At 42.5% G+C, this 20187-nt stretch overlaps 1 protein-coding gene across 4 annotated transcripts in view; it reads right to left on the bottom strand.

Annotated features, from left to right (window-relative positions):
- Positions 1-20187, bottom strand: part of SFMBT2 (Scm like with four mbt domains 2) — a 221244-nt gene that overhangs the window by 80696 nt on the left and 120361 nt on the right. For all 4 annotated transcript variants that reach the window (XM_081297166.1, XM_081297168.1, XM_081297167.1 and 1 more), the window contains one exon: positions 15135-15232. In XM_081297166.1, the coding sequence (XP_081153292.1) occupies positions 15135-15232 (98 nt within the window). The remainder of the gene's footprint in view (positions 1-15134; positions 15233-20187) is intronic.

The raw sequence follows: 20187 nt of genomic DNA, 5'->3' as shown, positions 1-20187 counted from the left end.
GGCACTAAGCAACTCAGTGAGCCCCTGTCTCTAAATAAAATACAAAATAGAACTGGGGATGTGGCTCAGTGGTTGAGTGTCCCTGAGTTCAATTCCCGGTACCCTTTCCAAAAAAAAAAAAAAAAAAAAAAGATGCTGGAGAGGAAGCACAATAAATGCAATCAGGGAGGCTGGGACGTGTGTACCGGATGGAGGCATGCGACTGTGATGGAAAAGGCAAAAGAAATCACTGGGCACTTCTAAGAAATAGCCACATTTATGACATCTGAAGAACTCAACACCAGTGAATTTCCCAATTAGTCAAGTTCTGTGTATGTGTCTAAGCATCCATATTTGTATGAGAAAAGGTGCAGATTTTCTCATTGAAAAACAAGTGTAATCACTGCCAGGCCCTCTACATTGGGCTGTTAATGCAGTTCGAATACATGTGTTCATTTACACAAACACCCAGCTAATCATCTTCAACGAGAAGGAAAGAGGGTTCCTGGCTCCCAAAGATGAATCTCAAAATCAATTATCTCCTGAGAGCTAATGGAAATTTCACTGTGGTTTAAAAGAGACATTCTGGTCTTTGCAAAGCTCTAGAGAATCATTCGCACTTCCCAATATCTGTATCACGGATGATGCTATTCGTGATATGGGGACACATTACTAAACCCACAGTACATTTACAAATAGCCCATCACATTCAAGAGATACTGTTTGCTTACATGCACTGGAGTCCAGTTAAATTGCTTACTGAAAAACTACTTTCCTATCATAAATGCCAGCAATACTATTCCCAGCTATGCTCAGGGCTACCCATTTTTTTTTTTGCCCTAAAAGAGTTTTTATATTGATCAAAAGTAAAATGCCATTCATTTTATTGGAGGGCTGTCTTAGTAAGCAACCTTATCAATCTTTCTTCAGGGAATTTGCCTTCAGTGGAATGACATGGTAGAAGAGAATCTGTTTACATAACTTCCTTTCTCACAGGGCTCTTTGGCCATACTCCCTCCAGGATCTAAGTGTTCTTCACTCTCCCCTGGGACGGTTCTGTGACTCAGCATTAAGACTAATTTGAACTGGTGTATAATATCAAGCCAGTGGGAGTGAGGACAGGGGACAGGCTGGGCATACATACTGGCAAGCACTTGCCCTATGGTATGATCTTCCCTTCACAAAGACTGTGGGGTACTACCATCTTATAGAGGAAATTAAGTCACAGAGAGGTTTAAGTTATCTATGCAAGGAGAGAGTCAAGGTTTGAATAAGCAGTCTGACTCTAAGTCTATGATCTAGCCACCAGACTAAATCACAGACTGGGAGCAAGGAACAAATAAGGATTTTTTTAATTGGTAATTTAATAAACATAAAATTTCTACAGTCTAAAGGCTCCTATAATCTTACTTCAAAGACATCTACTACCAAGTTGAAAAGTGGCAGCCCTCAATATACTAATCATTTACTTAGAACCTCCCTGTTTTGCTGTTAATTCATAACATTCTTCAATGGCTTCATAAAAAAGTATGTCAGAGGAAATTCTGAAATAAGAAGTTATATCCCCAAAACATTTTTAAATGGCCAGTCACCAACAATTAGCAAATACCTTGCTGGGTGCAGAGGTGGCTCATGCCTGTAATCTCAACGGCCCAGGAGGCTGAGGTAGGAGGATTGCAAGCTCAAGACCAGCCTCAGCAACTTAGTGAGACCCTGTCTCAAATACTTAAAAAGGGGAGTGGGGTGGGGTGGGTCTGTGGCTCAGTGGTAAATGCCTCTAGATTAATCCCTAGTACAAAACCAAAAATAAAACAAATTAACAAATATCTTTACTGCTTTCATATGCTAATATAGTAAGTAATAAAGACCAAAGCAACATGTGGAGGAAAATATCTCTGGCCCCTCATAGATCATTGCTTGCTGATGTGAATTTCCTCCTAAATTATCAATGATAGTCAAGAGAGCTCGATCTGATCTATGTGGCTAATCCCATACGTGTGATTGGCTGCAATCCCTGACTAATCTCAATCTGTGTATTAAACATGGCACTGAATGAAAACAACACTAGATAATGTGCATCCTGACTTGGAGAAGTTTCAAATTTAAGCTTAGGAAATAACTGAGGAGTGAGAAACGTGAAGCATCTCCCTGGGTGAAGATATGGGCAAACCACTGGAGGTAGTGTTTGTGTTTCACAGTGCCATCAGAGGTCTCGCCCTTCCCACGTGAGAAAGGAGGTCAGGAGGCCCCCTCAGCTCCAAGCATGCCTTGGGTGTCCGAGCTACACAAGGGTCACCGCTGCTATGAGCATCAGCCACGGGGACGTCTTTGCCTCTAAGGGGGCTGCCATCCCCAGTAAAGGATGCTCCCTGATTCTGCAGAATCCAGCAGCTATGCAGGAAACACGCCTGATATGGAGCCGCCCTGATATTAGTGGTTGTGGGAAAATGGCACCCCCAACTTCCCTGGCAAGGTGCTCACCTGCGGGGGGCAATGAGGATTATTAACACAGAGAGAAGAAAGAGACCAAAGAGAAGAAGTACTTGTGTCCCACGCGCCCACTTGAACTTCACTCATCCCACTTCCTACAGGCACTTGAAGAGCTGCAGTTCTGCTCTTAAAACGTAGTATGTGGCTATCACAGCCTCCAAAAATAGCTAATGCATCTACTCGTCCCCACTTCATTAGACAAACATATCTCACGTGACACAATTAGGAAGAATGTGGCACAGGAGAGAACAAGTTCAAACTAATTAACACAACAAAATTAAAATGTACTCGTTAAGGATTTTAATGTAAGAAAAACAGAAAAATCTTAGCTGTGCAAAGGCTAAAGTCTTAAACCTGACTTCCAGAATTGAAGGCTGCAGGCAATTTTCTTCCCAGTGGTAGCATCTGAACATCAGTCTTTAATTCTTTGGTTGTCCCTTTTTGCTTATGTTGATAGGAAATAAAATGGACAAAGAAACAGACAGGCATTTCACACATCCCCAATTTTTCAAGGATGCAAATCTTGTGGCAGATTGTACTTACACAAAAATACTGCACAGTATTAATTTTTTCCAGTTCCAACATGCCAATTTGGGGAGTCTGCTGGGAACTCAAACATTGCACAGACTTCTTTCCAAGACCTCAATAATTTGCATAATTTCTAAGACTAGGCTTCAGTGAAGTCAAAGGAAGGTTTTAATTAGTATTACATTCAAATTGATATATAATGAACTACACTTTAATCCCTTTATTCACATCAGCATGATATGTCATGCTAAAAAAAAAATCAGTGCCATTTATCATACTGTTCCTCTTTATTCTACCAATGACCTAGTGCTCATATATTCATTAGAGAATTGCTCTCGTAATATTAATTTCATCAAAAAACAGACATTAAGATGCCAGCATTTATTAAATCAATAGTATTATTCCATTTCAATTCCATCATGCTGATTTAAATTTAGCCAGTGAAATATTTACAACAAGAATGTAATAAAAAAATCTATAAGCTGAAAAGTAATAAGCTTTTCCATTTTTTACTTACAGCTGTAAATAGCAATTTTATCTACTTGTGGTAATTCAATGATGTTAAAAAATAGCAATGAGAAATACATTATGGTATTCTGTGCTTCAACCTGAACCACACAATTTATAAAAGGTGATTAAGCAAGGCCTATTTCACAGTAAGTCCAAAGAAAAATGGTATCAAACTTGTTTAAAGAAAAAAAAAAAAAAACAACCAGCAAAACAGGCAATGAGAATATCTTTCACTGATTAATGCTAAACATCTTTAGTAAATGGCAAGGAATCCACCCTTCTTTCCAGCAGGGCTCGGGAAATCCAGCGCCCACTTGGGCTGTGTGCAGGGGGACAGTGATTCTGCTGTCACCTCCTCCTCCCTCTTAACTGGCTTCCAACAGGCCACGGAGCCTCCTCAGGTTCCCACGGCAACACTCTGGGCAGCCTGTAGGCTGGAAGAGAGCAAAGCGGAAGCTGGGGGGCCAGCTGCACACCCCACTGGCAGAATGTGGTGGATGCAATTAGCCAGGGTCACCCCTTCTGCTGAAAGCCCTAACTGCAACCCCACTGTTGTCATGGAAATGGGACTCGGGGTCTGAGCTCCCTCCCTGTGTGCAGACACCACCTTCCAGAGAAAGAAGGAAGCCCCACTAAGCTGCCTGACTGCTCTGTCCCTTCCAGCCACTGAAGCTGTGGCTGGAGAACACAGGCACTCCTGGAGGATGCTCTGCCACAGACAGGGAGGACTCCAAATGGGAGGGACCCCAGGGCTAACAACAACTGCTAGGATCTCCAGAGCCTCCCAGGGCGCAGCTGCCCTGTGCTTCAACCTGCCAACCTGTTTCTGGTTTAGGAAAGTGTTCACTCCCTAGACCAGATTTCTCAGCACTGGTGCTAGTGGCATTTGGGGACCAGATTATTCTTTGTTGAGGAGAACCATCCTATGCATGGTGGGATATTTAGTTGAATCTATAGTCCACTAGCTGCTAGATGCCAACAGCACCCCCACTCTGAAAATCAAAGTGTCTCCAGACATTGTCACATATCTCCTGAAGGGCAGATGCTCTGTACCTGTCCTTAGAACCACTGCTGGCTGCAGTCTTGAGCCAGTCTTGAGCCCTTTCTCTGCAATTCTTATTGCTGGAGGCAGTGGATTCCCTTATGGCCTACACCAGGTTGGGCAGGGGTGTCTGTCTTTACTTGTAAAGGCAAGGGGAGGGATGAAACGTTCCTCAGGGGCCACTCCCAGTCCAGATGGCTGCTCTGCTTGTTCATGGGTTGAGAAGGATGGCTTAGGCCTTGTGCATAAGGAACTCCTTGCTGTCATGGAGGATATCTGTCATGGAGTAATGTTTGCCTCACCACCACCATCATATGCACACTAAAGAGCCAGCAACATCAGAAATGACCCAGGTTCTTCCTGTCCTTGAACACCACTACTGTGACAGCTTTCCCAGTCCAGGCCCCTCATGGTCTCAAGATGGCTGCAGACATTCCAGGAGTCTCAGCCAGCCAAAATAAAGCACAGAGGAAGAAGAGAGAGCCACCTCTTCTCTGTGCCTCTTCTTAAAGATTTCAAATACCATCTGGCAAAGTGCCTCATCATTTTGCTGACCCAAATAGGCAATAGCCTCTGCCTAAACCAAATCACTGTCAAGAAGAATGGGGCATCTAATTCTGGCTTACACCAGTGGTTCTAACTTGGCGGAAGAGAACTTCTGCCTTCTACAGTACTGGTATCAGCACAGGGCAGAAACATTTGTAATTAGGACAATAAAGAATAATCCTGTTCAAAAGGCCCAGAGAGCCTCTGTTGAAAGCAAGGGAAGAATGAGTTGATGGACATATTCAAAATCAAATATGGTCTTTTGGACAGGCAGCACTTAATGCTCTCAGCATTCATCTTCTGGTTCTTTGTTACAGTAATAATTACTTTGCTCCATCTTTCAATATCCTAGTTTATTGTTGAACTCTAATAAAAAGCAAGAGAGAAAAAAAATAAAAATAAAAGGACCTTGGGGTTCAGCTAGGTCTGTGTTTGAATCCAAGTTCTATTTAGGAGCTCTCTCTGTAATAGGAAGGTCAAGAAATCAACTTCTTTGAGCCTCAAATTCCCTCAACCTTTACAGTAAGAACTAAAACACCCACCAAGTCAACTTATAGGAAGGACAGTGAGATAATGACATGGCAAGGGCTCAGCAATGTCTGTCACCCTCTTGGGGCTCCATGATAAGGAGCGATCATCAATACCACCACAACATCCACTGGATAGCGATGGTGGTGTGCTTGACTTTATGACATTCAGTCAAGGAGACTCAAGCAGAATGGCTATGCGTGGGAGTGAGGAGAAAACCCAGGAGCAATGACTTCTGCACATCTCACACCCACTAAGCAGGCAACCACCAGGGTGCAAGAAGGAGCACACCGAAGGCCAGGTAAAGTCTACATTGCCCTGTGACACGAGGTCCTTATGTTCCATTAGATCGTAAGCCTTTGAAGACCTAAAGTCAAAAGGAGAAACTCAAACTTCTTTTCACACTGGTTCCCCTGTCCAAGACACTATTTGCAACTGCCTACTCAAGAGAGGTACAAAGCACCTTAAAAAAAAGCCTAATCTGCAAAGATCTGTATGCATATAATACATGCATATAATTTTTATTGTGGCTTAAATCCACAATAAAATCCTCCCTAGATTAAACAATCGCAATATCTTCTTAATCATTCCTCTTAATGAAGAGGAGAGTTTCAATTTTAAAACATTGAAATGTGGCACAACCATCACTTGGAATGTGGCCTAGTTTAATAAACAGGAGGTTTTATTCCCCTGGCACCCCAACAATCCATAGGCCACTGTGGGAAGTTCATGCTAATATCACATCTCATGTAAATATCATATGGCGTCCTCCACAACCACAGAAACTGATCCAAGCCAGAATTACTGTGGTGAACAGAAGCCGCTGGGGAGTGAAGAGCCCCAGAGTGGACAACAGAAAGTTGACTGCAGCCTCCAATCTGTAATGTTCAGAAGCAAAGGCAAGCCACCATCTGGGAGACAGCAGGCAGCAGCATTCAGCCTGTGGTCAAGTGACTGTCACGGTGAACTCTTTATATTCATAGATTTTGTGATCTTTATGTTTATTGTTTGACCAGATATGCCTCCTTTATTATGCCTCTTATAAGATTTTTTCCAATACCCATAAAATGAGATGGCCCACCGTGGCCCTATTTTGCTATATAGTTCACATGCTGCAGTTCGAAACCCCAGAATAAGCACCAACTAGCTCCACCTTTCGTCCCTCTAAGTAGCAAAACACAGGCCTTAAAGAAACTCAATTTCTCTATCATCTGCCATCCCAGAGATTCTCTTCACATGCTTCTTGGAGTTGGTAAAGAAGTAAGAACAACAGAAGTGGGTCATGTCTCATAAGCCTTAAGGAACCCGAGCTTCTAGGCGCCACTAAAGAGAATCTAAAAGTTAAGTGCACTGCACTGGATGGACAGCATCAGCCTGATGTCAGGTGAGTCACCTGTACCCTTCTTTAAGAGAACCACTGGGCCATAACTTGGTGAAGAGATACGGATCATGTGTCCTGCAAACATTCCCAACTCAGTGATGTGGCCAAAGAAATGAAGTCCTGTCCCCAAATTCCAGAAGAATCTAAGAACCCCACCTGAAGGCCAAGTTTACTATTGCTGTATTGAACTGCTGAACCAGAGAAAAGGAAAGCAGGCACCTATGAAACTGCAAGCTCATACTCCACTCACATTCTCCCCTGCCACTCACTGGCTATACCTGACAAGAGGGGAAAGAAAAACTTTCTCCCTTTGCCACACTTAACTCTCTCTGGCCTCAAACCCAGGTCTCAGATGCCAACATATAGAAGAGATTCCTTCCTCAGGGTTAAACCTACAATCATACTGACAAGTACATACTTCACAGCTTTAAAAAAAAGAAAATGAGCCAGGCATGGTGGCACACACCTGTAATCCCAGCGACAGGGGAGGCTGAGGCAGGAAGATCGTGAGTTCAAAGCCAGAAGCCAGCCTCAGCAACAGCGAGGTGCTAAGCAACTCAGTGAGACCTTGCCTCTAAATAAAATACAAAAAAATAAAAATAAAAGGGCTGAGGGCCCCTGAATTCAATCCCTGGTACACGCCCACGCACATACCAAAAAGAAAAAGAAAAAAAGAACGGAAATGCTGGGCTGAGGTTGTAGCTCAGTGATAGAGCACTTGCCTAGCATGTTTGAGGCACTGGGTTTGATCCTCATATAAATAAAGCACCACATATAAATAAAATAAAGGTAACTGTGTCCATATACAACTGAGAATATTTTTTTTTAAATGCTAAAGAAATCACAGCCTTGCTGTTGCTGAGGCTGGCCTCTGGCTTTGAACTCGCCATCTTCCTGCTTCAGCCTCCCCTGCCTCTGAGATTACAGGCATGTGCCACCAGGGTCTTCAGCATGTTGTGAACAGACTAAATACCCTTCACAGAGAATGACATTAATGTGGGTATTAAAAAAAAAAGTCCTTATCACACAGCATCTCCTTTCTCCAGTTAGCCTTCCCCAGGAGGCCCTTCACTCTGCTTGTGAAACATTAAGAACAGTGTGTCATAGGTGCAAACCTGAGTCACCTAACCACACTGCCATTAGGCCAAGCTCAAATATAGATTTTCAGGGCATTGTTTAACTCCTATCAGTTACAGAGATATGATTTTGGATCTGTTTAATAATTATGTCAAACATCACAAAAACTGAGCTAGCCCAGGACACCAACAGACTGGGCATTTCATGGAGGTACAGTCAGGCAATGTCAGCCACATGACAATGGACTGCATGTAGAGCACTGGTCCCGGATCATGGCAGAGCTGAGCATCTTCTTCTGCCTCGGGACATCATAGCCATCGTAATGACAACATGCAACATTATGTCAAGGGGTCTGTGCCGATGCTGCTGTAAACAAACCCACTGTGCTGCCAGGCGTATAAAAGTATAGCGCGTAAGACTTGATAACGACGATGTTACTGACTTTATGTATTTACTATATTATGCTTTTACCATTATTTTAGAGTCTACTACTTCTACATATTAAAAAAAAAAAAAAAGCCTCCTGGAAAACAGAATTCTGTGCTCCACCAGCAGCAGCAGCCCCACATGTCTCATATTTACTGCAGCCCCTAATGGCAGGAGGAGGCCTCGTCAAGTGACCTGCACCACCTCAGACTGTGTAAATAATCAGCTGGCGACACACTGCCTAGACACACCCTCATCCCCAGAAGAGGAGTGACTCTACTTGCAGCTGGTACCTCGTCTTCTGTGAGTCTTGATGAATGCAAAGCCTCAGTCCCCAGGACCTTCCTGTAGCCACGTTACTGACTGGGAACTGGCCAGGGGGCCATAGTGGAAGGACTCTGAGCTCTAGTACTGGGTGTACACATTACATCAAAACCACATCTCTCCTCAGGTTCAAATAAGAGGAAATTACCAGTAGCACCAGCCACATCTCATCCAGTCTGTTCTAATACATACCTGAGGAATGTGTCAGGTTAGGGAAGGAAAGCAAAACAGTCCAGAAAATAGTGGCTGGAGAGCGGAAACCAGTTACAGAGCACTATGTCACCCAAACCAAGTGCTGTATTGAACATATTACTAAAGCTTGTGCATCTCTACTACCTATCCAATGAGGAAACACACTATAATATCACATAATTAGCTTCTGAAAGACTCAAAAGCAATAATATGGAATAAAGGCTTTAAAAAGAAAAAACTCTCACCCAGGAGTCAATATGAAGTCCAGTATTCACTTTCAGCAAGATGCAAACCTGGACGAAACGAGCTGTGAGCAGTGGGATTCTCACACTGAGATGTTTTACCTCCAATCCAACCCTAACACGCTCCTCTGCATTTTCCACTCCTTCCCTTTCTGAGCCTGGGGTCTCTTTAGCGGATCATGAAGATGCAGCCGTCGCTGTGAAGTCACTGTATGCTAACTGTCATCTAACAACTGAGCCCTTTTCTTTTCCATGCAATCATTCAGAAGCACTCACAGCGGACTTAGTCCATTTAAATTATGCCAGTGACCTCTGCAGGCCTTCTATTCTTCCTAGTTGTTTTTTTTTTTTTTGGAGTTATTTCTTCAGTGATCTATTCAAGAATATTTATGTTCCAGGCACTATTCAAGGCAGCAGGGTAAAGCAACCATAAAAATAAACACTACAGCCTCACAGAACTTACATTCTAACTTGGGGAAGCAGATCACATTTAAAAAGGTGCACATTTAATACATAACAGGCAGAGGCAGGAAAACTATGAAGAAAAATAAAGTGAGGTGGCAGGTACAGCTCGGCATGCTGTGGGGGTGGCATGGGGGCCTGTATCTCTGATTTTAAGCAGACCTGAAGAAAGTGACAGAAGGAGCCATGCAGAAATATAGGGGTTGACTTTCTGAGCAGATGGAGTATTAATACAAATGCCTGAGGCAGGAGCATGTGGGTGTTGAAGGGACAGCAGGGAAGGGGTAAGGGGCAGCCCAAAGCCAGCACCTGAGAGCTGCAAGGACAGGGGACTCGGAGAGCAGTGGAGGTCACACATGGAATCCAGCACATCACACACCCCAGGAAGGGACAAGCAAAGGAGGGACAAGATCTGACTTCTGTTTCAAAGATTCACTCTGGCTGCTCTGTCAAGAACAGGCTCTAGGGTACAATGACCAGAATCCAGGAAGTAAATTCTGAGACTGACATAACAGCCCAGGAGAGAGGTGGCAGCTGGGACCAGGTGAACGCGATGGAGCAGACAGGAGTGAGTTCAGGCCACTTTGAAGGGAGAGTCAAGAGCATTTGCTGATGGATGGAAGAGAGGGGGCCAAAGGCCTCTGTACTTCAGAAGGACTGAAGACTGGTCCTTGGGTGGCATCTGGGAATGTAGCTGATAGTTTTATCCCTAAAAGGACATAGAATTTTTTCCTAAACACAAGAATGACTCACTGTGCCTAAGCTGCTTCTGCAAACAATAGACATTATACTAAACACTGGGTTTCCTTCTGGGAGCTGTGAACTTAGGAAATGTGCCAGGCAAAGTGTGCCTATGTGACCAGACCCTCGTAAGAACCACCCCCTGTCCCCCATAGGACTCCAGGAGGATGAACTGGCTTTCTGGACTTCACTCCATGCACCTGCACCCTTCAGGGATTTACTGTGTATCCGATGACGTAGTAAAGTATAACTGTGAGGAAGTGACCTCGGGATCCCTAGAGTCCTGGTGGGTCATCAATGTGGGACAAGCATGGAGACCTCCCAGCAGGAGGGCCAGGAGGACTTCCAGGAGAGTGCCAGGGGTGTTGACCTCAAGCCTCAGTTGTCTTAATCTACAGTTCCCGGCACTCCACTACAGATCTCAAAATAGCTGATTTGGAATTTCAAACCCTCTAAAATCTTCAACACTTTTTAAACAAAAATCTTCAAGAACTTTCCCTTCTTTCAGGGATAAAAATGGATCACGGATTTCAGTGGCACCCCAAGGCTGGCACTTCCTTCCATCCTGAGGCCCAGTGATGAATGATGTTAGTGACAAAACCTTTGCTTCCTCTATTTTTTCTAGTCTTGGAAAAACTACTTGGTTTCTGTTAACCGGGGAACGAGGTACTACTTCTGATTTGTAGACCTATTTGATGGATATGGGAGTTTCTCAGTGAAACCTGAATGATTTAGCAGAGGTAAACTGCGATTCAGAAGAACAGCAAAGAGCACAGAGTAGCAGGATGTAGTGAGTCTCGTGGATGCCAGGCACAATACTAACACTCTCTCTCCTCTCCTTTGGTTTTATTTTTAAATTTACTAAGTTCCCTCGTACCTCTCAGTGGTATCTTAGTAGGCAGTGTTTTGGAAAACTGAGGCCACAGAGACCCTGTTGATCAAAAAAGCTGAATTGGGTCTTAATAACTTCATTGTTTGAAGACAGAAACAAACCTTGAGAGAAACTTTCTAGCAGCTCTTTACAAAAGACAAAAATAAAAAGCTCTTGCTGCAATGGGGGCATTTCACCTTAGCAGACAGTGATGAGTCAGGTTAATCACCTGATGGCTGAGGCTGCAGAACAGGTAGACATGACCGTGTTGAGGAAAGGTTCTGTCCACACTTAGATTCCTGAAACTGAGTCCCTGGAGGCCGATTCCTTGTGCTATGAAAGTTGATAATGACCCAGCTGTGCCCAGATGAGAATCCAGTGAGATCACGAAATGCACAGAGGGGTTGCCTCTATTTCCTTATTACTCATGAGGAGTAAATTAATACTACTATAGAGAATGGCTTTGGCAATCTTTTAGGTCTCTAAATAATGAGGCTGGTTCCTAGGGGGAACTTAGTATTTATTATTTTTAAAAAACAGGTGTTCTCATCTCTGAGGGTTTTCTTTTTTAACCCATTTTATCAACTATTTTTCTTTCAATTAAGTGTATGCTTTAAAGATTATTTGCATTTTCTGGGTAAGATGAGTCAAAACTCCCTGAAAAATGCAGTGTCCAAAAGGTATTTGGAATGTTCTCTCTATCAAAGGTAAATAACAGCAAAAATCTTAACTCTGAGCTTGTTTTTGCCCTATTTCTTTTTGTGTTCAGGTAGAAGGGGAAGGGTGCCCACCGATTTGATCTGACTTCACGTAAACACAGATACACACTCGTGAGCACAGCCCCCATGTCAGAAAATGCAACATAATAAGATTCATTCCATCAAAACACCCGTCTTATCTAAAGTGTAAAAATAATAAAAAGAATTGCTTGGAAACACTGCTCGTTCCTAGCTATTAAATGTGCTTAGCTTTGACTTCTGTCTCATAAGAGCTGAACACTATGGCAATTTTCCATAACAACATGCATCTCAGATGATTCACTGCTAAATTCAAACGTATATATTCCTTCCACCATAATGAAGGAATAAGAAGTCTGTCTCCCTGTCCAGAAATACTGATGAGCAGTGATAAAAGAGAAAAAAATAAATAAAATTATATATGTGTGTACATATGTGTGTCTGTGTACTCTATTTTGGGACCCTACAGAGGAATACCACTTGCTAGAACTTGTAAAAAAAGAGAGAGAATTTCTCTTTTGTTTATTCATAAATGAAGCAACTACAAACATAGTTTGATACAATTTCATGCAGTTTTTCTGAATTTAAATACCTTCTTATAAATACAGGAACCCAGTTGAGAATACTAGCATCTGATTTCTTAAATTATTGAGCATAGATGCAATGCAGTGGAACTGGCTTGAAAGTGTCCCCTAAGAGTTTACATCCACCTGGAACCTGTGAATGTGACTATGTTAGGAGACAGGGTCACAGGATGAGCATGGGCTAAAGGACTGCTGTCCTGATAAGGGAAGGGAAATCTGGACAGAAATATCTCTGTAGAAGAGGAGGCCAGGTGAAGATGGAGGCAGCACACAGAATGAAGCTACACCAGCCAAAGAATGCCAAGGGTTCGGCAGCCACCAGAAGCCAGGGCAGATTCCTGGGACTGTCTCGGGGTCTGCAGGTTAAGTCCCATCCAGTTGACACAGGGATCCCAATTGCAGCCTCTAGAGTACAGGAGAGTGAACTCCTGTTTTTCACATCACCCAGTCCACCGTCATTTGCTACAACAGCCTTAGGAAACTAAACGGTCATTCCCATGGCCTCCAAATTGAATATATAAACATTCACTGCCCGCTTCTCTTCCATAAAATCAAAATAAGAGAAATCATTTATAAAAGTATCTCACAAACTTTAAGAACACAAAATATCCAATGCAACCAAGTTTCATTTACATGCCTATAGCATACACCATACACCCTGCCGTGGGCTAGGCCCAAAAGTAATACTCAATATCTACTCTTTTGACAATGCTTAATTAGGAACAAATATTGAATGAGATGATAATTTTCATGTACTCTATCAAAATAATTGTGTGAATTCTCATAGGTGAGAGAAGAAGGTAACTGTATTTTGGAAAATATGAACAAACTATTAAACCCCAGAATCAGGTCAACAGCACCTAACACTTTTTGCAAAGAATAGCTACTTCATAAATATTCAATAAATAAGTTAATTATTAATTAGAGATACATCAAGATTATTAAAGCTTGTACCTTTGTGGTCTTAGTATTCACACTTTTAAATAACTGCATACTCAATTAATCTATAACAACATTAACTCAGAATTTTTTAATTCAATGTATTAAGTCCATATGTCCATGTGTTCATTTATTTGATGAATCTTTACAAAGTACTATCAATGGCAAGGAATTATGTTTTAAACATTGGACAAAACAGATATGGTCCTTGTCTTACTGGCGTTTCAACGGGAAAGCAAGATGGGTATTACATAAGGAATCACAGGAACGACTGACCACATTACAACAGAACAGGAGGCCAAGAGGAGGCTCACGCTCATCAGGGTCCAGAGGCCCTGGAAAGGATTACTTTCTTTTATTTGTTTTGTCTACTGGCACCTTACAATCGTACATAATAGTGGGCTTCACTGTCACATATTCCTACATGCATGTAACACAATTTCAATTCTTTAAGAAACTTGTATTTGAGATAGAAGGCTGAGTAAGAAGAATTTAACATTTGAAGAACATTAAAAACAAATAAACAAAAAAACAATATGCCAGAGTGGAGGCAGCCTGGTATACTGACCAGAAGAGATACTCCATGACCCAAGACTACAGAGGAAGCACCATGAAACCACACCAGGCTTGGTAGGTCTGAGAGAGATGTAGAAACTCCAGTTTGCTGTGTTTTAAATATGGCAGTGTCAGGTTAGGGTGTCAAGAAAAAAAAAAAAAAAAAAAGCCCATTTTATCTCTTTCTATACTCCAACCCAAACTATAACATATTAAAAAAAAATACACAAGCCAACTCAGCAACAACAAAGGTATGTAGAGCCAAACAGCTGATGACCAAGAAGGGACTAATTTAACATCTTCAGCAAAACCAAATCGAGGCCTTCAGCAGAAAAGCTGAGAGCTGGCCCAATTAATACTGCAGAATCCTCAAAGGCTCAGGAGCCAGTTTCGCCAGCTAACAGAAACTTATAAAATAAGAACAGAGAAACTGTGTGGGAACAGTCAGAACCCAGAGAGTCTCCCTGAGCCCACTCTAAAAGACCAACACTCTGTCCTCATCCTCTCCAAGGAGGACAGAAACATGTAAATTTTAAGCATAGTTTTTAAAAAGGGTTAAGAACTTGGTGATCCATTGCAGTTGGGATGTTCCAGGCCCTTCGTCTCTGCACGTGCCTTCAAGAAAATTGTACCATCTGGAAAAACATCATTGTCAATGATTTTTCCCAAACAAATACTAAAATTAATCTTGCTGTATTTCCTTTTGTTTCTTTGGTAAGGGGTGTAAGAAGATGAAAATGAGATGTACATTATAGAGAAAAACAGTAACTTGAACAATTTTACCAGCACCTTATAATACAGGTATTTAAGAAGATTGTTCTAAAAATAGCAAAAGGAAACACACAATTTTAAACATATTAAACGCAAACTGGTCGAGAAGGTAGCACTTTTAACAGTGGGAAAGGGTTTGAGCGTACAGCACTCCTTCAACAGTTTGCACTTGAAAGGAGGAGCTCAGCTGCTGAGAACCCACAGCTTACCTTGAACACTTCCATTGGAAGAGGAAACTCTGCAGCAACAATAAGGGATTTTTCCAGAGCACATTTCCACTCAGAGGTCATCTTCAAAGGATAGATTTCTGTATCAACAGCAAACCACAGAAGAGTTTAAGGACTGGAATGTTCTGCCCGGTGGCTCTTTCCTGAATTTATCAGGCCCCAGCACCCTCAGTTTGCCACAAACCGCCACCTGCTAAAGGGATTTTCCAAAATTAAATAGCAACTCAGGATTCTGCTATCAGAGATGAAGAATAAACTCAATAGGGCTCTTCCTCGGGGAACATTTGTACGCACTTTGTGCGCATTCTGTAAGTAATTTAATAGCATTAATCACATTAGCCAAACCTTTAGTCATTCGTGGCCCCCAAATTCCACATATCGCCAAAGATGTACTAACCACAGATGAAGAACTTATTATCTGATAAATTTCTAAACTCTTGTCAGGCTTTTGCAGTTATTACAACATATTTTTCATTAAATCTCTAAGCTCTCATATGCTAAAAATAGTCCCTATAAGTCAGAAAATTATTAAAAGGTAAATTAAAATTTACCAACCAAGTTTCATATTTACACTTGAAATGTTGCTAACACACCACATGTTGCCCATATTTTCTCCCCAGGCAGTGGGGGAGAGAAAGATTTATGCACAGAGGTTACACAGTCTGAATGCAAAATTAAAAGGAAAAAATTGTTGAGCACTGTTTTTACCTATTGCTGAAACTGCAGAGGGATTTTATGGCCTGATCTCAACAGATTTAAGACCTTATCAAAACAGGATTTGTAGGCGCACTCACTGGAAGTAGATATGTTTATACCTTCATATATCAACTCAGCTACTCCAGACAGACAGTTAGGATAAGAATATGAATTTAAGCACAGTTAAAAGGCAACATTAAACCTTTGGGCTATATTTTTAATTTCTTGCATGTCTGCTTTTTAGCAATGGAGCCATATATTTGAACCCTCAGAGCCTCTGTACTCACCTTGAGCTCTAAACTTCTCTGTTTGAGCAGTTTATTTAGTCTTTTCAGGACATAATTATAGAACTAGACAAGTTATCAATGCCCTGCCCCCTGCCATTGTTCATTATACAGAGACACACAAAGGGTGCTGCTCTAGGACAAAAAATCCTCTACTTGTGTGCACTGTCCATAATCCTTTCAAGCACTTCCTAAAGACTTCCACCTCTGGCAGAAAGAAAAAAAAAATTCCCAATTCGGCATTTCTGTGTCAGAACAAAAAACAGATGTGACTCCTCTTAATAGTATCTAACATAGTTAAAGACAGATAGTGGAGCCTCAGCAAATACGTGAGTGCAGAGACCAAAAGAACCATCCCCCCACTGGTGAGAGGGACACTGGGGGAGATACCTGTGGCTTCTCACAGAGTCCCACAGAGTATGCCAAGGGACCAGTCCACAGAGCTCTGTGAATTGCTCCCTGAGGATGAGGAGGAGAGCCTCAAACCAGGGGCACAGCATCAAAACCTTGGTACAGGGGAGGCAACGCAGAGGACTACAGGAAGCAAAGGCCAGAGGACACCACTCAGCCATTCCAAGAGGGTCAGGAGAGAAATAGCACACAAGACACCAGCACCCCTTCCTTGGGCAAATTTACTTTTCCTGCCATCTGCAAGTAGGGTGATGGGGAATTCAGTCCACACGTGGTAGAAAAAAGGACCAGTTTTGAAAAACAAGGGGAATTTCCAAAGTCAAGAGCAAAGAAAGTCTGAGAACACAGAGGATGAATAAAAGGAGAAGTTCGGTCTACCACATTGGCACCCTTCACTTTCTTGCTCTGTAATCCTGTCCAGTTATGCCCCTTGACTGTGATCTCTGAGAGGGGAAGGGTGCCCTGGACACAAGAGAAGGCAGAAGAGTGGTTAAAAAAAAAAAAAAAAGACACAAGGCCAATAGAAAGGAAAACCCACTATGACCTGGGTTAGGTCCACACTACCAGAACTTGGTGCGGATATGCGGCAGACACCAGCAGCGCTGTCACGCCCCTCTAATGCCAGTCTTGCAGACTGGTACTGGAGACCTGGCTGGCCAAGTCACCCACTCAAAGCTGACTCCTCCACCATGGGATGCCACTTCTCTCCCTCCACAGCAGAGACACATGGAACAAGCAGCCCCAAGCAGTTCCCAAGATCTGTGCCTCTGTCCTACCAGTTCATGATTCTCCACCTTCTAAGGGTATTAAGTCCTGAAATGGAATCTAACTCTAAAACCAGGCATCCTTCCTCTCTCAAAGGTGACCCTCAGCTGCAATTGTGCCAGTCTGCACAACACGTGCAGAATCAGACACCTCGGAGAAGCAGGAAGCAGAGAACTACGGTGGTCCCTGTGCGCGCTTCACAAGATAGAGCCACTCTGGTTACGCCAGCAAGTTTATGGACAATAAATAACACCATTAAAAGAACATAAAACATTTTCTTAAAATGATCATGCTGCAGGCAATTTAATGGAGTGCAGCATCCCAGTTCTGTTTGTGGGGAAGTCCTAAGCAATTAAAATGTGTCCGCACTCATCTGTAACTAAAAGCCTACAGGAAAACGGGGTGGTCTCCTTTGGTGTGAGTGTTCGGCAAGTTTTTTCCTAGTAAGCACTGCAGGAAGCAGGAATGCACAACATAACCATGAATAAATAAATAACCACAAATAAACTGAGGCCTTGAGGTGGGGGCCCATCTTGTTCCTTTATCCTCTACCAGGTGCTGCCAGAGAGGAATAACCGCTATTCGGTTGGTAAGAGAAAGCGCCCATTGGGAAATACTATAAACTGAGTATCTGTCCCCCCAAAACTTTATACGTAGAAACCCTAATCACCAATGTGACAGTATTTGGAGAATGAGCCCTTAGAAGGTGCTTAGGGTTTGGGGAGGTCATGTGGAAAGGGCCCCCAAGATGCAGTGTCCTAATAAAAAGGGACAGCAGAGCTCAATCTCAATCTACTATGTGAGGACCCAGCCAGCACCTGGCCATCTGCAAGCCTGGAAGAGAGCTCTCACCAGCCTGACCCCACTGGCACCTGATCTTAGATTTACAGCCTCCGGAACTATGAGAAAAGAAATGTCTGCTGTTTAAGGTGCACAGCCTTTGATATTTTGTTACGGCAGCCGCAACAGACCCATACTGAAAGCAACAACTCATTTTGGACTAAGAAACAACTTAGGCAAAAAGCATTTAAGTTATACTCAGAAACATCCTGACTCTGGGAACTATTTAAAGCAAAAATTTTAAAAAAAATTTTAAAGAAAGTTTAGAGAAGGCCTTGGAAAAAAATAAATACAGAGAAAATTTCTAGCTTCTGCAAGAACATCTAAAACTCTTATCTTGCTTTCTAAACATTCAAAAAGGGAAAGGAGGTGGGGGCCACCTAAGGGACCCCCGAACTCAATGACCTACCAAAACTTTCTGGAAAACCAAAGCATAAGCCTCTGATCACAACAGGTATCTCAGAAAATGCCATTCAATGGATGTGCCTTATACGATTCAGCAGCCCAGCAAATGAATAACCATCCCCTGTCCCAAGCACTAGAATGCTACTTCCCCTGACTCAGGCCAGATAAGGAAAGGCTCAATGACATATATCCTCAGAGGTGAACACAGTGTATAAAATCCAGTACTTGTTCCTACAGAGTCTAAGAGTAACTTCCCGTTATCTGTTTCTACCACCTCTATTTGTACTGAACAGTTGAGAAATATTGTGCCCTTTAAAAAGTAAAACTAGGAGGAGGAGTCAGGATTAATTTTAACAACAGCAGTGGCATTGAGGGGGAATGAGGGTCCCTTAGAGCAGAATTCAGCCAGCACGGCCTGCCCTCCAAGTAGGGCCAGGAGCCACCCACCTGCCCCTGCCAACACCCTTCCAACTCTGATCCTAACTGCCAGTTGATGCTGGAAGCTTAACAGTGTTTGGGAGTAACAAAATTATTCTAATATTTCCTATGCAAATCTGCAAATTTTAATCCTACCTATATTAAGGAAGTAGTGCTACACGTGAGTTGTACAAGTCCCATTGGGACCTGAAATTAATTGACGTAAATCCAAAGCATCAGGTTCTGTTCCCATGTGTAAAACCTAGGTAATAATTGTCTCTCTTCCCAGGGGTGTCATTTTGCTGAATGAAGCAACAGAATCTGGTTTTCATCTTGTAACTACTGTACATGAGGAACTTAAAGCCCTATTTGGAATGTCTTTTCACCTCTTATTTTCTTTCCCCCATAGGTGAGCTTTCTTGTTGACAATTTACGTATTGAGGAAACCTGCTTCTGATGACGACTATCTTTTTTAGACTTTAGGGACCCTAGTGATCCCGGCATGATATGAAATGGACAACTGGTGTCCAAAAAATTCTAAGACAAATAAGCAAAATTTAGTTTTATATCCTAAATATATGAAATTACCTAAAGAGGGAGAGCTCAGGAGCAAGTATGTCCTAATTTTCTACAAGGACACTTTCCATTCTAGTTTGAGTTCCAGGATTTCACAGGGGAAAAGCATGACAGAACACCAGAAGCTACCAGAAATTCTTTGCTTTGCTGTACATTTTTACACAGCGAGGCCATCTTTCCTCTATAATTTATAAAGCAATTAGGTCCTGAGCTGGGGTTTACACACACGCCTTTCCCCCCAAAGGAGATTTTCCTCCCAGCCTGTGAATTCCAAGGCAACCTGAGCTCAGATCTTTGCTCACGCTGTGGACAGGCCCTTCATCATCATCCAAAATTACCCAGGATATAAAACTAGTTTTTGGCTGCTTCTCAAAACACTGAGGACAATACAAATATAATAAGATACAGAGTGAATGTCTACACACCTGTCAGATTTAACACAGAGGCAAACACAAGGGGTCCAGAACCAGGAATCTTTTGGTTAAAAAGCCCTTGTGTGACAGAAGAGGTAAAACACAACTACTTGCCTTCCTGTCTTCAAGGCAACACCAGCAAGAGGATAACAGTTTCCTGGCGATTCTAATCAAGCCAAGAGCTAAGTAGTTGCTTGGAATATGTAACACTGACCATAAGGAAGATCA

This window comes from Spermophilus citellus, assembly GCF_964194105.1.
Source record: "Spermophilus citellus genome assembly, chromosome: 6".
Lineage (NCBI taxonomy): Eukaryota > Metazoa > Chordata > Mammalia > Rodentia > Sciuridae > Spermophilus > Spermophilus citellus.
Note: the sequence above shows the minus strand (reverse complement) of the source record. Positions and strands in the feature narration are given on the sequence as shown.